The sequence below is a fragment of the Ochotona princeps genome, chromosome 5, assembly GCF_030435755.1.
Source record: "Ochotona princeps isolate mOchPri1 chromosome 5, mOchPri1.hap1, whole genome shotgun sequence".
NCBI lineage: Eukaryota > Metazoa > Chordata > Mammalia > Lagomorpha > Ochotonidae > Ochotona > Ochotona princeps.
In genome coordinates, this window is record NC_080836.1 from 72,985,189 (window position 1) to 73,002,817 (window position 17,629).

Genomic DNA, 17,629 nt, shown 5'->3' on the forward strand with positions numbered 1-17,629 from the left:
GCCGATCCGAAGCCAGGAGCCCGGAGCCTCTTCTGGGTCTCTCATGCAGGTGTAGGGTCCCAAGGCTTTGGGTCATCCTCGACTGCTTTCCCAGCCACAAGCAGGGAGCTGGATGGGATGTGGAGCTGCTGGGATTAGGACTGGCGGCCATATGGGATCCTGGCATGTTCAAGTCAAGGACTTTAGCTGCTAGGCTACCGCGCCGGGTCCTCTTTTTAAAATTTTGAAAACTGTATTTATTTGCCGATTTGGCTTTTCCTAGACCTAACTAGATAGGATGTAGAGTTCAGTTTTTCCTCCCTTGCTAAGTTATTGGGGATTTCTCTGCTCACCCGTCTAAGACTGTTCTACTCTTCAATTGTTAATACATGGCTTGTTAGAGTTATAAAACTATTTTGATATCCTAAAATGGACAGAGTTCTGTACAATCTTGCTTGAATAATATATACTGCTAAGCTTATATATAATTTAAAAAATTAAAAATTTCTTTATTTGCAAAGCTTAGAAGAGGAGACAGAAAGGAGAGATAAACAGATATCCATCTTCCATCCACCGGCTTACTCTCCCAAAGGCCACACAACTGGAGCTGGGGCAGGGTCAGGCAGAGGGCAGGAATCTGGCATCTATGTCTCCCACATGGGCAGGAACGACCCAAGTACTGGGGCCATCTTCTATTGGCTTCCCAGGTGCATTAGGAAGTTGGAGGGAAATGCAGCAGCTAGGACTTTAACTAAGGTTGTTGGCATCACAGGGCCTTGCAATCCAGTGTGTCACAAGACCAGTCCCTCCAATTTCTTCTTAACAGTGTAATTGGTTTGGAGATTAAAACCCTGCTTCCCACAATTATCTACTGAGTTTGATTTTACAACCAATATTTTAATATAGAAACATCTCATAATTTCTAATTTATGCAAGTGGTGTTACCTAATGAAATTGAAACAGATGTTATTACACTTATGTTTGCACATACTATCTCTTCTGCTGTAGGTCAGATGGATATTACACACCATTCTTTATTACACTTAAAAACATCTGTTGGAGAAGGGCGTACAGGTGTTTGGCGCAGTAGTTAAGCTACTGCTTGGGATGCAGTGATGGCTCCAGTGCTTCCGTCTGTGCCACCCACACTGAAGACCAGGATGGTGTTCTGAGATTCTTGCTTTAGCCTGGCACACCTCTGGCTGCTGTGGAAATGTGGGACATGAACTTGCAGATAGAAGAGTCCCTTCTGTCTCTCTACCTTTCAAATAAGACAAAAATAGGTAAAAACTTTTTAAAAGGCATTGGGAAACTATTCACTTGAGTGATCCAACTCAAGTTGTAAAATAAAAAGGGTTGTGAATTTAATTTCATTTAATTACTTGTTTTTATTGTGAAGGCAGATTTACAGAGAGGAGAGATAGAGAGATACATCTTCCGTCTATTGGTTCACTCCCCAAGTGGCCTCAATGGCCAGAGCTGAGCGAATCTGATCTGAAGCCAGAAGCCAGAAGCCAGGAGCCTCGTTTGGGTCTCCCATGCAGGTGTAGGGTCTGAAAGACTTGGGCCATCCTCTACTGCTTTCCTAGGCCACAAGCAGGGAGCTGGATGGAAGTGGAGCAGCTAGGACACAAACCACAATCTATATGGGATCCTGGCACATCCAAGCTGAGGATATAGATACTAGGCTGCCATGTCATGCCCACAAGATGAACTTAATTTTTATTTTATTACTATTTTTAAAGATTTACTTAAAATGTAGTTACAGAGGAGAGACAGAACAAGATCTTCCATCTTCTGATTCAAACCCTCCCCCACTCCCTCCACAGATGCAATGGTCCAGATTGGGACAGGCTGAAGCCAGGAACCTAGGACACCATTCAGATCTGCCACCTGGATGCCAGGGATCCAGTATTTGGTCCATCCTGATGCTCTCTCCTGTGCATTATCAGGAAGATGGATGGTGAGTAGAGCAGCTGAAACTCTCGGCAGCAGTTTTATGTGATGCTGGGTTTGTGGCAAATTAGTTTAAGCTACAACCTGCAACTCACATTAAAGACACCAGTTCATTTAATGTATGATGGCCCTTTGCCCTGACTAGCAGTGAGGAGGCTGTACAACGCTCCAAGTGAATGTGAAAGATGTAAAGCAGGAGAGCTCTGGCAGCTTTCCTCAAAAGGGCCAGGCAGGGCCTGGTGCGATAGCATAGCAGTTAAGGTCCTCGCCTTGAACGTGCCGGGATCCCATATGGGCACTGGTTCTAATCCCGGCAGCCCTGGTTCCCATCCAGCTGCCCTGCTTGTGGCCTGGGAAAGCAGTCGAGGACGGACCACAGCGTTGGGATTCTGCACCTGCGTGGGAGACCAGGAAGAAGCTCCTGGCTCCTGGCAACGGATCGGCACAGCACTGGCCGCTGTGGACACTTGGGGAGTGAATCATTGGACGGAAGATCTTCCTCTCTGTCTCTCCTTCTCTCTGTGTATCTGCCTTTGCAATAAAATAAATACATCTTAAAAAAAAAAAAAGAAAAGGCCCAGGCAGCTGAGTCCCTGAATCACAGCCAAGCTGCTTCCTACCAGAACTGACTCTACATATAAACGCTTCCACATCACAGCAGCGCCTTCCCAGGCACACCGGCAGGGAGCCGGACTGGAAGTGGAGTACATGGTAGCTTAGCCCAATAACTATGGAATGAGTCACTTGATTTCAAACCTTAGGTCTGTCAGAATAATGACTGGAGTTGGCACTGTGGTTGAGCAAGATATGCTACCTTCTGCAGTGCCAGAATCCCACACCTCAGGACAACTCCCCTTCATTTTTAGACCTTTGTTTATAGCTTCTCAGGGGCTCACCTGACCACTTTGTATAAATCAGCACCCATCATATTCCTCCCTCTCCTACCTTGCTTTATTTTTATTCCGCAGGACATGTAACATTGCATTAAATGCCTCACTGGTTTCTTAGCCTTTCTAGGATAAAAGCTCAACGATGCAGACTTATGTTCATTTCTCCACCACCAAGACGGCAATCTTATTGGTGTCCACACACTATTCCCTGGCTTCTGCTGGCTACCGTCATTTCACAATGTATAGGAAAAACAGGGATCTGAGAACAGAGAGAAAAGTGAAGTCTGATTCTTCAGACTGATTTCCGACATGAATGAATCAAGGCAAAACTGCCCGACTTGGCTAACCTAAGAGAAATCTAAACAGCAGTTTACGTGTTGGCCACGCAGGAAACAACCCAGCGTGAACCCTCGCTGTTGGCTAACCGGTTCAGGACACGACCTTGTGTTGCCCTCGCACCCACGCCGTGGGGTAAGCACGGGAAGTACTCCATCAGACAGTCATGAGGGCGCAGCACTTGGCGCCCAGCATTCGCCAGGCCCGGCCCTCCGCGCCTGTGGAGAGTTACATAATTCACACTCACAGTCACCGCCTTCTTCCAGCCCTGGAGCGGAACTCACGTGCCGGGGCTCGCGACCGGAAGCCGACAACCAGACAACGGCGGCTGTCGGCAAATCCGGGCACAAGCCGGAGCGCGGAAGGCGGGCGAGGCGGTGCTATAGTGTCACGGAACGTGCGCGAGAGCTTGCGTGGAGGGAGAGGGCGTGCCCTGGCGGCCCTGCGCCCCCCCTTGATTGGCCAAGAGCACGAAGAGCGCGTTCACGCTCCGCCCTAAGGCCGTGGATGCGAACGTCAGCTTTGCGCCATCACGGAGGGAAAGGGGGCGTGGCTGGCTGCTCAGACGGCCCCCCGATTGGTTGACAGTCGCCGGAGCCGGCCGCACGCCCCGGCCCGGGGGCGGGGTCGCGGGGCTGATCGGAGAGGAGGCTACCGGCTTCCGTGAGTTAACCATGGCAGCCCGGGCCGGTCCTAGGGCCTGGACCACAGTAGTCTCTGGATGCCGTCCGAAGTCGGCGACGGCGGCTGCCGCCTTGACTCCGGCTCAGGGACCTGCACGGAACGTCAGGTAATCAGCCGCAGGGGCCTGTTGTGTGAGGGAACCCGGAGGGATCGGGGCGCGGCCGAGCTGGACCTGTGCCTTGCCGCGTCTCCGGCGTTGGGCGCTGGAGGGACTCTGCTGCCGCGCCCTTCGTCAGGGGGCCCGAGGTCTGGTGTGGGGCTCGCTGCCCTCGCGAGAGGCGGTGACTCATTGGCAGAGCGACTTTGGAAGCAGCTGAGAAGCCGCTCCGCCGCGGGCGCCTTGGGCTTTGCCTGTTGACACAGCCGAGGGCCGGGCTTGCCCGGCGGGGCACCCCCTGGCCCCGAGCCGCTGCACCTGCGTGCCGGCCGGTCTCAGGTCCTTCCCGGGTTCTGGTAGGGGCCCTAGTCCCCGCCCCGTGGTGCTAGCCAAGAGCGCAGCCACCTGACAGGACCCGGAGTTTCTAGCTGGGCAGTGAGAGCCCGTAACCTTGAACCGGAGCCTGCCTTCGATTTTCCTGGTTGATTCTTTTTTGATGGTGGTGATGTGTCTGTGGGGAGGGGTGTTGGAGAATGGAGGCAAAGACATGGAAAATTACCATTCTTTCACTTGATTTTCTTTTTTAATACGTTTGTAGTAAGTGACTAAAATTAAACTTTAAAGTGAAAGGTTTGGACGGTGTAGGGCAGAAAGAGCAAAGCTGGACATTTAGAGTCAATGAAGACTTTTTTAAGTACCAACAATCCTGTCAGTTCCAAACCGTTTATGGGATGAAGCTAAAATAAAGTCATATAAAAATAATTTTAAAAAGTCATATATCCTTTGCTAAATAACCTCCAAAAAATTGATCCAAGCAGAGCATAATGCTGCCTGATATTCTTGTAGAATAATTGGCTTGTACACGATGCAAGTGTCATCTTTATAATACTTGTGCTTGTTCTAATTACCATACTGTCTCCTTAGTATCTAGGGTACACAGAATAGCTCAGCAAGTCTGTGGGCTAACATGAATAGCAGTATAAAAAGGTTATGCTGGTAGAACTGTAATAGTGCACCAAGGTGGAGGAATCCACCAGGGGGGAGGGGCGTGGGGAGGGGTGGGGGGATTCCCAGAGCCTATGAAACTGTCACATAATGCATAATAATAAAAAAAAGAAAAAAAAAGGTTATGCTATAACCTCTTAAGAGAAAGAGCAGGAATATTTACGTGAATAAGAGTGTGTAAGGGACTGATCCTGTAGCCTCTGACAACAACATCCTTTGGGGGCACTGGTTTGTGTTGAGGCCGCTCCACTGCTGATCTGGCTCTGTGCTAACGGCCTGGGAAAAGCAGCTGAAGCTGAGCAAAGTGCGTGGGACCCTGCACCCATGTGGGAGACCTGAGTGACACTCCTCACTCTTGGCTTTGTCCTGGTCATCGCAGCCATCTGGAGAGTGAGCCAGAAGGTGGAAGATCTGTCTCTTTCTCTGAAACAGTTTCAAACAAAATAAATATATATATTTGTTTTATATTCGACACATACACATAGAAATGTCTCAGATAGTTGACTATGAGTGTGTGTTGAAGTGGAGATGGGAAGGAACAGGAGGACAGAGCAGCCATTCTGACGGGGTCTGCAGAGCTCTGATTAGTGTCCAGTTCCACTGGAGTGAATCCAGAATGGAGGAACCCCTGTAGCTCCGGCTGGCATAATAACCTGAGTAGATAAGAAGAACTGAAAAACAGATCAAGAGGGGCAGTTACTGTGGCACAGGGAATTAAGCTTCCGTTTGTGATGCCCGCATCTTGTGTTAGAGCATCTGTTTGAGACCCACCTCCTCTACGTGTGTTTGTTGTAATGTGCCTTAAAGGCAGTAGCTCAAATCCTTGGGCCTCTGCCACCCAAGTGAAGACCTGGATGGAGCTCCTGTTTCTGGCCTCAGCCTGGCCCAGCCCTGGTCTTTGTGGCCTTTTGGGGAGTGAACCAACAATGGGTATAAAATTCTCTCTCTTCTCCTCTCTCTGTAACTCTGCCTTTCAAGTTAAATAAATCAATAAATTTCAAAAAGAAATGATGGGGGCCTGACACAGTAGCATAGTGGCTGAAGTCCTTGCCTTGCCTGTGCCAGAAACCCAGTCCTATATTCAGGTGCCGGTCTATATTCTGACTGCTGCACTTCCCACACAGCTCCCCGCTAGTGGCCTGTGAAAGCATTTGAGGATGGCCCAAAGCCTTGGGACCCTACAGCTTTGTGGGAGACCTGGAAGAGGCTCCAGGCTCCTGGCTTCGGATTGGCTTAGCTCAGATCCAGCTGTTGCGGCCACTTGGGTAGTGAACCAGTGGATGAAAGATCTTTCTGTCTGTCCTTCTCTCTGTAAATCTGCCTTTCTAATAAAAATAAATAAATCTTTTAAAAAATGAAATGATGGCTATGTTCTAGCACAGTTATGGTATAGCATGTTATAATATGTGTCTGTAGCATGAGGGCCAGCTTTCTGGGGGAAGCCATACCTTTGGGTCAGAACTGCAAATGTTACTGATTTCTGTATGCTGCCTAAGGAAGCTTCATTTTTCCTTTGTGCTTGTGTATATTTTTTTCCCCAAAATCTTCTAAAATGATAGATCCTTCTAAATTGGCTAGCTGTTTAACAGTCTTGGTAATAAATGTTTCCTCTTAACGTGTAGTTCACCTCTAAATCAGGTCACTTCTGTCTTCTTAGACACCTGGCTTCCTGTGGTATACTGATGAGCAGATCTCTTACATCGCATACCTCCAGGCCGCCTAAGGAGATACATGCAAGAACTTTCTTCAAAATTACTGCACCATTAATAAACAAAAGGAAAGAATACTCAGAGCGAAGGATTATAGGGTTTGTATATAATAATTATACTAAAATGTGTTCACAGTTTTCAGGAGCGTGTCATTGCCTCTCTCTGGCTTTTCTTGTTGTAGATTAAGCTCTGATTTTTCTATGTTGGCCATTCTGTAGACCTCGCAATTTTGTAAGTATTTGTTGAATAAATGTAATTATACAGTTAACTTTATAGGATAGATTTAAACCTTGGCATGTAAAGCAATTGCTTGTTTATGATGATGTGCTGTACCTTGCGCTTTTCTGTAATGGCAAGGCTATTGCTACATTGGGTCATGTGTTCACAGAGAAATGCATAGATGAGTGCATGCAGTCATGCTAAAAGGCTTCTCATCTAGAATAAAAAATGGAAAACTGCCTGCAAACGTCCAGACAGCAAGCAGGTGAGGCCTGATGGGCTTTAGGCCTGGACTGTGAGGCTGGCTTGTGACATTGTGGGATAAGCCGCTGCATGAAGAACTGACATTCTAAATGCGCACCAGCGTGAGTCCTGGATGGCCCGAGTGCTTGGATTCCTGTCTCCCACGTGGCAGATCCAGGCAGAGTTCCAGACTCCTGGATTTGTCCTGGCCCCTGACTGTTGCTGCCATTCTGGGAACAAACCAGCAGAAGGGAAATATCTCTCTGTCCCTTTCTTTGTAACTTTGCCTTTCAAAAAAAAAAAATTCCTTAGAAAAACGAGACTCAGGTCTGTCATTGTCATTGGAGCCCAAAGGCAGCTATGGATAATATATTTAAAAATGGCCATGACTGGACCCTGCATGGTAGCTAGTGGCTAAATCCTCATCTTGCATGCACTGGGATCCCATGTGGCCGCCAGTTCGTATCCTGACTGCTCTACTTCCCATCCAGCTCCCTGCTTGTGGCCTGGGAAAGAAGTCGAGGATGGCCCAAAGCCTTGCACCCATGTGGGAGACCCAGAAGAGGCTCCTGGCTCCTGGCTTTGGATCGGCTCAGCTCTAGGCTTTGTAATGACTTGGGGAGTGAATCAACAGACAGAAGATCTTCCTCTCTGTATATCTTTCTTTTTTTTTTTTTTAAAGATTTATTTATTTTATTACAAAGTCAGATATACAGAGAGGAGGAGAGACAGAAAGGAAGATCTTCCGTCCGATGATTCACTCCCCAACTGAGTGTAATGGCAGGTGCTGCGCCAATCCGAAGCTGGGAACCAGGAACCTCTTCTGGGTCTCCCATGCAGGTGCAGGGTCCCAAGGCATTGGGCTATTCTCAACTGCTTTCCCAAGGCACAAGCAGGGAGCTGGAAGGGAAGTGGAGCTGCTGGGATTAGAACCGGCGCCCATATAAGATCCTGGGGTGTTCAAGGCGAGGACTTAAGCCGCTAGGCCATGTCGCCGGGCCCCTGACTTTCCAATAAAAATAAATAAATCTTTAAAAAAAGGACAAAAATTCAGGTTTACTAAACCAGAAATACAACAGCATTGCCCATATGGCAGTTTTTGAAAGAGATTCTTTTTTTTTTTTTTTTTAAAGATTTAGTCATTTTATTACAGCCAGATATACACAGAGGAGGAGAGACAGGAAGATCTTCCATCCGATGATTCACTCCCCAAGTGAGCCGCAACGGGCCGGTGCACGCCGACCCGAAGCCGGGAACCTGGAACCTCTTCCAAGTCTCCCACACGGGTGCAGGGTCCCAATGCATTGGGCCGTCCTCAACTGCTTTCCCAGGCCACAAGCAGGGAGCTGGATGGGAAGTGGAGCTGCCAGGATTAGAACCGGCGCCCATATGGGATCCCGGGGCTTTCAAGGTGAGGACTTTAGCTGCTAGGCCATGCCGCCGGGCCTGAAAGAGATTCTTAATTCCTAGCTGGCCACTGCTGTTACACAAAACTTTATAGAAGTGCCTTTTATTAATTTTATTTGTATGTTTTCTATGTTTTTTCTGATTTTTCTATATAGTAAAAGATGTATAGCTTTGGTCATTAAATACACTAAATATAAAGATGGAATTTATTACTGGTTCATCACTGTATTAGTTAAAATAAAGCTAGCAATGATGTAAATAAACCCAAAGTTTATTATATTTGTCTTATGTAATGTTGAAATGGGTATTCCTTATCAACAATTTTCCCCTCGAGTAGTGATTCAGGAACCCAAGCTTTATCCAAGTCTGAGATTTTTAGTCTTTCGAGTGTTATTGACAAGGACTAGTCATGTGACCCTAAATGCATAGCAAATGGAGACTGGGAGTTACAGTACCTGATGGGTAGGTGCTTCCTGGTGATAAATATGTAAAGGTAGTACAGATATCTGCGTAGGTAGACATCCTTGCCATAACTGGTACTTGTTAAAAGAACTGGGGAGCAGGTGTTTGTTGTAGCAGTTAAGACATCCCTTGGGGGCAACACTGTGGCACAGTGGGCATTGCACCCTGGAGGCATGGTTGGGCTTCTGGGCTCCTAGCTGCAGCCTGGCCCAGCCCTGGCTGTTGCAGCCATTTGGGGAGTGAACCAACAAATGGAGGATAATGCTGTCTTTCTCTGTCTTTAATTTTGCCATTCAAAAAATAAAATTAAAAGATTTTTTATTAAAAAAAAATTCCCTTTGTTTCTCTCCTGACCCCAGATACAGGGGGAAAAAATGATGATATTAGTGTGGAAACAATGGTATTACCGACTTTCCTGTAGCCCTTGACCCTTTGTACCCTAATCAACTAAGTAAGATTATTAATAATAATAATAAAAAAAGACTACTCTTGGGAAACCTGTATCCCATATCAGAGAACCTGGTACAAGTCCCAGTTCCAATTTCAATTCCAGCTATTTGCTGGCTTGCATGCTGTGAGACAGCAGATGGTGGCTCACGAAGTTGGATCCCAGTTGTCTAAATGGGCAACTGCAATGAAATTTCCAGCTTCTGGCTTCCGCCTGGTCCAGCACGAGCAGTTAGGGCCGTTTAGGGAGTAAACTGGTGAATGAGGTGTGAGATTTGAATGTGTATGTGTGTGTGTCTGTCTGTCTCCTTCTTACACTGCCTTTCCAGTAAGTAAACACATAAAAATTGCTGCTTTTATTTCTCTCATGGCCAAAATCCTGTTTATTTCAAATTGATCAACTTTTAAAAAAATTTCGCAACAGCCAGTGCTGCGCCGATCTGGAGCCAGGAGCCAGGAACCTCTCCAGGTCTCCCACAGGGGTGCAGGGTCCCAAGGCTTTGGGCCATCCTCGATGCTTTCCCAGGCCACAGGCAGGGAGCTGGATGGGAAGCAGGTGTTCTGGGATTAAAACCAGCACCCATATGGGATCCTGGTGCATTCAAAGGGAGGACTTTAGCAGCTACATTATTGTGCTGGGCCTGTATGTAAGCCAGTTCTAATGAAGACATAAGACTTGTTCTAACAAGATCTTTCTCTTAAATTTTTAAGAACTGGCAACTAATTTAAATTTTGTAACCTGTGTGCAAACCAGATCCAACCCATGATTTTGCCAAATCTTGACCTCTATATAGATGTATATTTAGAACCCTTTTATTCTCTTTATTGTATGGAGGTTTATTTTCCCAGGTTGTAGTTTAATATGTGTGTGAAATGATTTATTGCCTTATGAACAATATGTTTTATTCATTTTCTTTTTTGTTGTTGTTTTATCCATTTTCAATTTAAAGTATGTATACATACACCATATAAGTAGTGCAGTTAATCCTCTGTCTTTTTGTGTTTTATAAGTTATTCAATGCAGGAAATGTATGATGTGGTATCAGGAATGGAAGATTACAAGCACTTTGTTCCTTGGTGCAAAAAATCGGATGTAATATCAAGGAGATCTGGATATTGTAAAACACGATTAGAAATTGGGTTTCCACCTGTACTGGAACGTTATACATCAGTTGTGACCTTGGTGAAACCACATTTGGTGAAGGTAGGAGTTTTTTTGTTTTGTTTTTAAATATTCCCAAAATGCTAATTATATCAAGCAGATTGAAATGTAGCCACAAAAAAAATAGTTCACTAATAGGAGATTGGGGGGAATCAGTCGTGTGTTAATCTCCTAGTTGTATTCATTTCATAAAGTGATACGATTATTTTCAAATAGAAGCTTAAATGGAATATGGAAAGGGGAGGCTTGTAAGAATATAGTAAATTTATTATTGATGATTTATTATTGATGATTTATTATTTATTATTGATAATAAATTTTATTATTATTTATTATTAATTAGTAATTTTTATTCTGTTTAATATAGCATTACATCTTTTTTTAAGATTTATTTTATTTTAATTTTTTAATTACAAAGTCAGAATTACAGAGAGGAAGAGAGACAGAGAAGAAGATCTTCCATCCGAGAATTCACGCCACTAGCAGCCCCAACAGCTGGAGCTGCGCCAAGCTGACGCCAGGAGCCAGGAGCCTCTACCAGGTCTCCCACACGGGTGCAGGGTCCCAAGGCTTTGGGCCATCCTCAAATACTTTCCCAGGTCACAAGCAGGGAGCTGGATGGGAAGCAGGGCTGCCGGGATTAGAACCAGTACCCATATGGGATTCCGGCGTTTTCAAGGCGAGGACTTTAGCTGCTGAGATATGGCGCCAGGCTCCAGCATTGCATCTTATAGAAGTGCCTTGTCACTTAGTGGCCATACCATATTTCCAAAGAGGGCCTGGTGTGATGGCTCAGTGGCTAAATGCTTGCCTTGCACATGCTGGGATTCTAAATTGGCACCTGTTTGTGTCCCAGCTGTTCCACTTCCCATCCAGCTCCCTGCTTGTAGCCTGGGAAAGCAGTAGAAGACAGCCCAAGGCCTTCAGACCCTGCACCCACAAGGGAAACTGGAAGAAGCTCCTAACTCCTGGCTTTTGGTTGGCTCAGCTTTGGTTGTTGTGGCCACTTGAGGAGTGAAACAGCAGATGGAAGATCTTTCTCTGTCTCTGCTTCTCTGTATAATTCTGCCTTTCCAATAAAAAATAAATAGATCTTAAAAAAAAAAAAGATTCCCACACGGGTGCAACAAATTCTAATAACTAAGGTTTTAATACTTACCTGAGGAGGTTATAGAAGTTCAGAAGCATTTTTAAATGCGAGCTGAATCATGAGCTGCTGCTGAGGGAAGGTGATGCTTAGCCCTGTGGTTAGGTGTAGTAAGGCCTCGGTATTGTTTTTGGCTGAGAAGGTTAATCAGCTGAGTTCATTCACTTCTCGTTATAGCCAGTTCCAACAATGGGGTAGTGACTACAATCTGGCCACCAGTACTCATATTAAAACTAGGTCTCAATCAAAATTATTTAAATGGTAGAGAATGAGAACTATCTGTATGCTAAAGTGCTCCAAAAGAACTAGATCAGGGTCAAACCTGGGGACCAGTAGCTCAGGAAAACTGGGGCGTCTGGGAATAGGTAACAGAGTTAAGGCTGAGAAAAATCTTTGGGTAGAACAATAACTGAATTGTGCTAGGGATCTATACTAGTTCTCTTATAAACATTTTAGCCATCTCCTAGTGATAGTATAAAGTAGATATTGTTTTACAGATTAAGAAAATATGGCGTAGGGATTTAACTTTGCAAGGTCACTTATCAGTAGGCAGAGCCGGAAGTAAGTCTTCCTCCAAAATCACTCATTAGTTTGGAGAGAAAGTGAAATCTAAGTAGCATAATAGGTGATAGTGGAAAAAAGTTGGTAGCCTTGGGGACCCCAGAAAAAAAGAAAATGACTAATTCCGGCAAGTGGTTGCTAAATATCAGCTAAAAATTGGAGTTCTTCATCTCCTGTGTTATAACCTGTGAGAATAATTACAGAGATTTTAGCTACAGTCTTGGTAGATTCTGGCTAATAGCAAAGATTCTTATTCCACTGTTGTTTTCTCTTTTTGTTTTGTTCCAGGCATCTTGTACTGATGGGAGACTTTTTAATCATTTGGAGACTAGTTGGCGTTTCAGCCCAGGTCTTCCTGGGTATCCAAGAACTTGTACCTTGGACTTTTCAGTAAGTCTCACAAAAGCCCTTGATTGGTCTAAGTCATTAGCAGTAGTTTGTAAAGAAGTGTAATAATCCATTGTAGAACCCAGATGTTATAATTTTCTCATATACATATTAGTTACTGAACACAAACAAAAAAGATTTATATATTTGAAAAAGAGACAGAGGCAAAGAGAGAAAAAGAAGCTTTATCTGTTGCAATGGCAGAATTAGGCTGATCCCAAGCCAGGAACCAGGACCTTTTTCCATCTGCTAGTTCACTCCCCGAATGGCCACAACAGCCAGAGCTGAGCTAATCCCAGCCCAGGAGGCAGGAGCTTCTTTCAGGTCTTCCACACAAGTGCAGGGTCCCAAGGCTTTAGGCCATGCAGGCCATAAGCAGGCAGCTTGATGGGAAGTGGAGCAGCTGGGACATGAATTGTTGTCTATATGGGATGCCTGTGCTTGTAGGTGGAGAATTAACCAACTTAACCATGGTATCAGCTTCAATATCAGCATTTTCAATTAACATTTTATTTGTTTTTATAATTTGCTTATATATTTTTTAAAATTTCAAAAAAATTTTTTTAAAGATTTATTTATTTTTATTGGAAAGGCAGATATACAGAGAGGAGAGACAGAGGGGAAGATCTTCCGTCCAATGAGTCACTCCCCAAGTGAGCGCAGTGGCTGATGCTACGCCAAACCTGAAGCCGGGAACCAGGAATCTCCTCCAGGTCTCCCAGATGCGTGCAGGAACCCAAGGCTTTGGACTGTCCTCAACTCTATTCCCAGGCCACAAGCAGGGAGCTGGATGGGAAGCGGGGCTGCTGGGATTAGAACCGGGGCTCATATGGGATCCTCGTATGTTCAAGACAAGGACTTTAGCCACCCGACCACCGCACCAGGCCCTTGTTTTGTTTTTTTATCGGAAAGGCAGATATACAGAGAGAAGGAGATTGAGAAAGATTGCAGTGGGCAGAGCTGAGCCAATCTGAAGCCAGGAGCTTCTTCTGGGTCTCCCACATGGGTGCAGGATCCCAAGGCTTTTGGCTGTCCTTGACTGCTTTCCCAGACCACAAGTATGGAGTTGGATGGGAAGCGGAGCAGCTGGAGCATATATGGGATCCCGGAGGATGCAAGGCAAGGATTTAGCCAATAGGCTACCACACCAGGCCCTACTTAACTATTTGACAGGCAGTGTGACTGAGGAAGAGGTGTTCCATCCACTGGTTTACTGCCCAAATGCTGCAGTAACTGGTCTGGGCCAGGCTTAAGCCAGGAGCTAAGAACTCCATGCAAGTCTCTGACATGAGTGGCATGAGTTCAATTACTTTGGCCCCTTTGGACACACTAGCAGGGAGGCATGCTGGAGGCCAGCTCCAGCTGAATTCAGAGCTCGAGAGGGGTGTGTGGATTCAGCAGGGAAAAGAGACATGGACACAGTCACTTGGTGCCCTCTGTTAACAGCTCAAGAAGCTGTCTTTTTTTTTTTTTTTTTTAAGATTTATTTATTTTTTTTTTACAAAGTTGGATATACAGAGAGGAGGAGAGACAGAGAGGAAGATCTGCCATCCGATGATTCACTCCCTAAGTGAGCCGCAATGGCCGGTGCTGCGCCGATCCGAAGCTGGGAACCAGGAATTTCTTCTGGGTCTCCCACACGGGTGCAGGGTCCCAAAGCATTGGGCCGTCCTCAACTGCTTTCCCAGGTCACAAGCAGGGAGCTGGATGGGAAGTGGAGCTGCCGTGATTAGAACCGGCGCCCATATGGGATCCCAGGGCGTTCAAGGCGAGGACTTTAGCCGCTAGGCCACGCCGCTGGGCCCGAAGCTGTCTTTTTTATTTACTCAGACACATCACAGAGTTCTGCACAAACATTGAATTGTTCTATTTTTAACTTCATAACTGAGCGGTCAACCAGATGCTCTTAACGATAATTGTGTAAGTTACTATAATCTATTTCTTCAAAGCAAGCCATTATTCATTCTTGAGTAGCAGCCATTGTGCGACAGCCAGGAATCCAAGGCCAATGCATATGTGATTACCTACTAATCTGTAATGCACTCCTACTACATTACTATTCCTACAATTTATCTATTACTTATTGGGAGAAATACATCAAAAAGGAAAAAAACATAAAGATCCTAGCCAAAAGTTTCGAATATTTTTTTTCTATTTTTTTTTAATTATTTATTATTTAACTTCATTAATTACATTGTATTATGTGACACAGTTATATAGATACTTGGGTTCTCCCACCCCTCCCAAACCCTCCCACCATGGTGGATTCCTCCAAAAAGTTTCGAATATTAACTCCCCCTACAACTACAGGTTCTACAACCCCATAAACAGTCAAACAATAGTTAAAAGCATATCTCTATAATATTAATAAAGCATCCTTTAATTCCCTAGACAAAAATTATAAAAGTGGCTAAAACAGATACATTTCCTGTGATCCAAAGAAATTGCAAAGACAGGCTAGCCTTTAAGGGCACAGTAACTGTAATTATTGCCATAGCAGTTTCAGTTCATACTCCCATCACTTTCATTAATTTTTGAGATACTTATCAAGCCCTTTCCCAGAAGGCATGCTATATATCTGGGCCAGATTTTGAAGCAGTGGGTAGGCACACAATAAGGTGTCCAGAAATGGTATGGACTTAATTGCACTCCTGTGTGTAGTTAAAAACCCACTCAGCAAAACATCGTCAGCAACATTAACTCCCAAGCTCACATCGGTTGCAAAAACCATCTCACAGGGGCAAAAAACAAAACCTCATTAGATTTTTTTTTTAAAGGTTTATTTTATTTTTATTACAAAGTCAGATATACTGAGAGGAGGAGAGAGAGAGAGGAAGTAGAGCTGCCGGGATTAGAACCAGCCAAAACCTCATTAGATTACAGAATTCTTAGCGGGGTGGTTTGAGCATCCGAACAAAGGGGATAAAACTGGGTCAGGTGGTTGGAGAGACAGCTGCCAGACCTTACTAGAGAGCTGGAAGCTTCTCGCAGGCTTGCCAACAGTGGAGCTGTTCTCTTTGCACCTTCATGTCATCCATACCCACTGCACGGACCCCAGCAGAGCTTGATTGCAAGGTGTGCAGCTAGACTTGAAACTATCATTCCTTCATGGGATACTGGTATTGCAAGCAGTAGCTCAGCCAGCTAAGCCACAGTGCTCGCCCCAAATATCAGCATTATTATCTAACAATAGCAACTGCCCCTGGTAATTTCCCAATTTTGATAATGGCACAATAATTTTCTAAGATATTAGTGTGGAGAGATCTGTGTGATATGTACATGGGAATTATTTCTGTTGTAACTTTTATAAAAACACACGGACTTTGGAATGAAAAGTTGAAATATTTTAATAGAAGATATTTGGTCCTTAAGATACTGTTCTCCGCTTAAGCTATCTTGAGTTCCACCCAAAAAAGGGAATGCAAGGTTCCCAGTCATTCGCTGTTTTAAGTGTGTGCCATGCACATGTGCAGTCTGATCTTCCTCTCATTGGGATTTAATCTGTGAGAATGATCACTTTCCTTCCCTATACCCTTTTTTAAGATTTATTTTAAAGATACCTTTTTATTTTAAGATACCTTTTTAAAGATTTATTTATTTTTAGTGGAAAGGCAGATATATAGAGAGAAGGAGAGACAGAGAGGAAGAGCTTCCGTCCAATGATTCATTCCCCAAGTGTCCACAACGGCCGGTGCTGTGCCAATCCAGAGCCAGGAGCCAGGAACTTCCTCCAAGTCTCCCACACGGGTGCAGTGTTTCAAGCCTTTGAGCCGTTCTCGACTATCTTCCCAGGCCACAAGCAGGGAGCTAGATGTGAAGTGGGGCTGCCGAGATTAGAACCAGTGCGCATATGGGATCCCAGCATGTGCAAGGCAAGGAGTTTAGCTGCTGGGCTACCGTGCCAGGCCCAAGGTTCTTTGGATAGGTCAGAAAAAAAAAGTCACGTAGATATATGTATAGTTCTCAATGCAAACATTACTGTCCTAAGTGGAAATTTAGTGAAAGATCTTTGTATGCTTGACCTTAGCCAAAAGGCTGAGAAGCGATGTGAAAGGTCTTTGTGTGCTTGACCTTAGCCAAAAGGCTGAGAAGCGATGTGAAAGGTCTTTGTGTGCTTGACCTTAGCCAAAAGGCTGAGAAGCGATGTGAAAGGTCTTTGTGTGCTTGACCTTAGCCAAAAGGCTGAGAAGCGATGTGAAAGGTCTTTGTGTGCTTGACCTTAGCCAAAAGGCTGAGAAGCGATGTGAAAGGTCTTTCTAAAATCACTTCTTACATTCCTCTACAGATATCTTTTGAATTTCGCTCACTCTTACACTCTCAACTTGCCACATTGTTTTTTGATGAAGTTGTAAAGCAGATGGTTGCTGCCTTTGAAAGAAGAGCATGTAAGCTGTATGGTCCAGAAACAAACATACCTCGGGAGCTAATGCTTCATGAAGTTCATCACACATGAATGAGAGCTGGTGTCACCGACTTGGACCTTTTGTGAATGGTTTCCAGACGTCAGAAAGCATTTAGTACACCTAACTTTGATTGTAAACTTGCACGTAGAATACGACCCTACTTGTATATGGAATTATTTCTTCAATCATTATATAATTCAGAGTACTAAGTACATCAGCATACTCTGTATTTAACTATGTTACTATTGCTAGGATGATGTATCTCTTCTAAGCAGAAACTGAATATGTAAATTTAATGAGTGAGTTGATATACTCAGCATTATGTATATATTATCCATATCATGTTTAAGTTATTAAATTCAGATTATTTATAACTTATTATATGGAGCCTACCAAATAGCTTAGGGGTTATCACCAGGTAAGTAAAAACTTCATCTTACAGATACTGCTAATGGATTCTCCCTGGCACCTTTGGTATTTTTAAATTATTATTATGGATATAGAAGATCATTTGGTGCTATAAGGAGGTTGGCTC

The 17,629-nt window shown here is 44.6% G+C and overlaps 1 protein-coding gene and 1 long non-coding RNA gene across 2 annotated transcripts; both read left to right on the plus strand.

Annotated features, from left to right (window-relative positions):
- Positions 1-3,724: 3,724 nt before the first annotated feature.
- COQ10B (coenzyme Q10B) lies at positions 3,725-17,170 on the plus strand. The gene is made up of 5 exons (XM_004576958.3): positions 3,725-3,951; positions 6,605-6,754; positions 10,446-10,638; positions 12,593-12,694; positions 16,977-17,170. Exons 1-5 carry the CDS (start codon positions 3,836-3,838, stop codon positions 17,142-17,144), a joined length of 729 nt encoding a protein of 242 aa, XP_004577015.2. The 5' UTR covers positions 3,725-3,835; the 3' UTR covers positions 17,145-17,170.
- LOC131480388 (uncharacterized) lies at positions 4,736-5,717 on the plus strand. The gene is made up of 2 exons (XR_009245481.1): positions 4,736-4,929; positions 5,069-5,717. It is a non-coding gene; the product is annotated as an uncharacterized LOC131480388 (long non-coding RNA).
- Positions 17,171-17,629: the final 459 nt, after the last annotated feature.

Bases quoted from the DNA above. Each gene is read 5' to 3' on its own strand.
- COQ10B (XM_004576958.3), top strand. From the start codon at position 3,836: ATGGCAGCCCGGGCCGGTCCTAGGGCCTGGACCACAGTAGTCTCTGGA. The intron at 6,755-10,445 runs GTTTGTATATAA...GTGTTTTATAAG, and splicing joins TCAGAGCGAAGGATTATAGG to TTATTCAATGCAGGAAATGT. The intron at 12,695-16,976 runs GTAAGTCTCACA...ATTCCTCTACAG, and splicing joins CTTGTACCTTGGACTTTTCA to ATATCTTTTGAATTTCGCTC.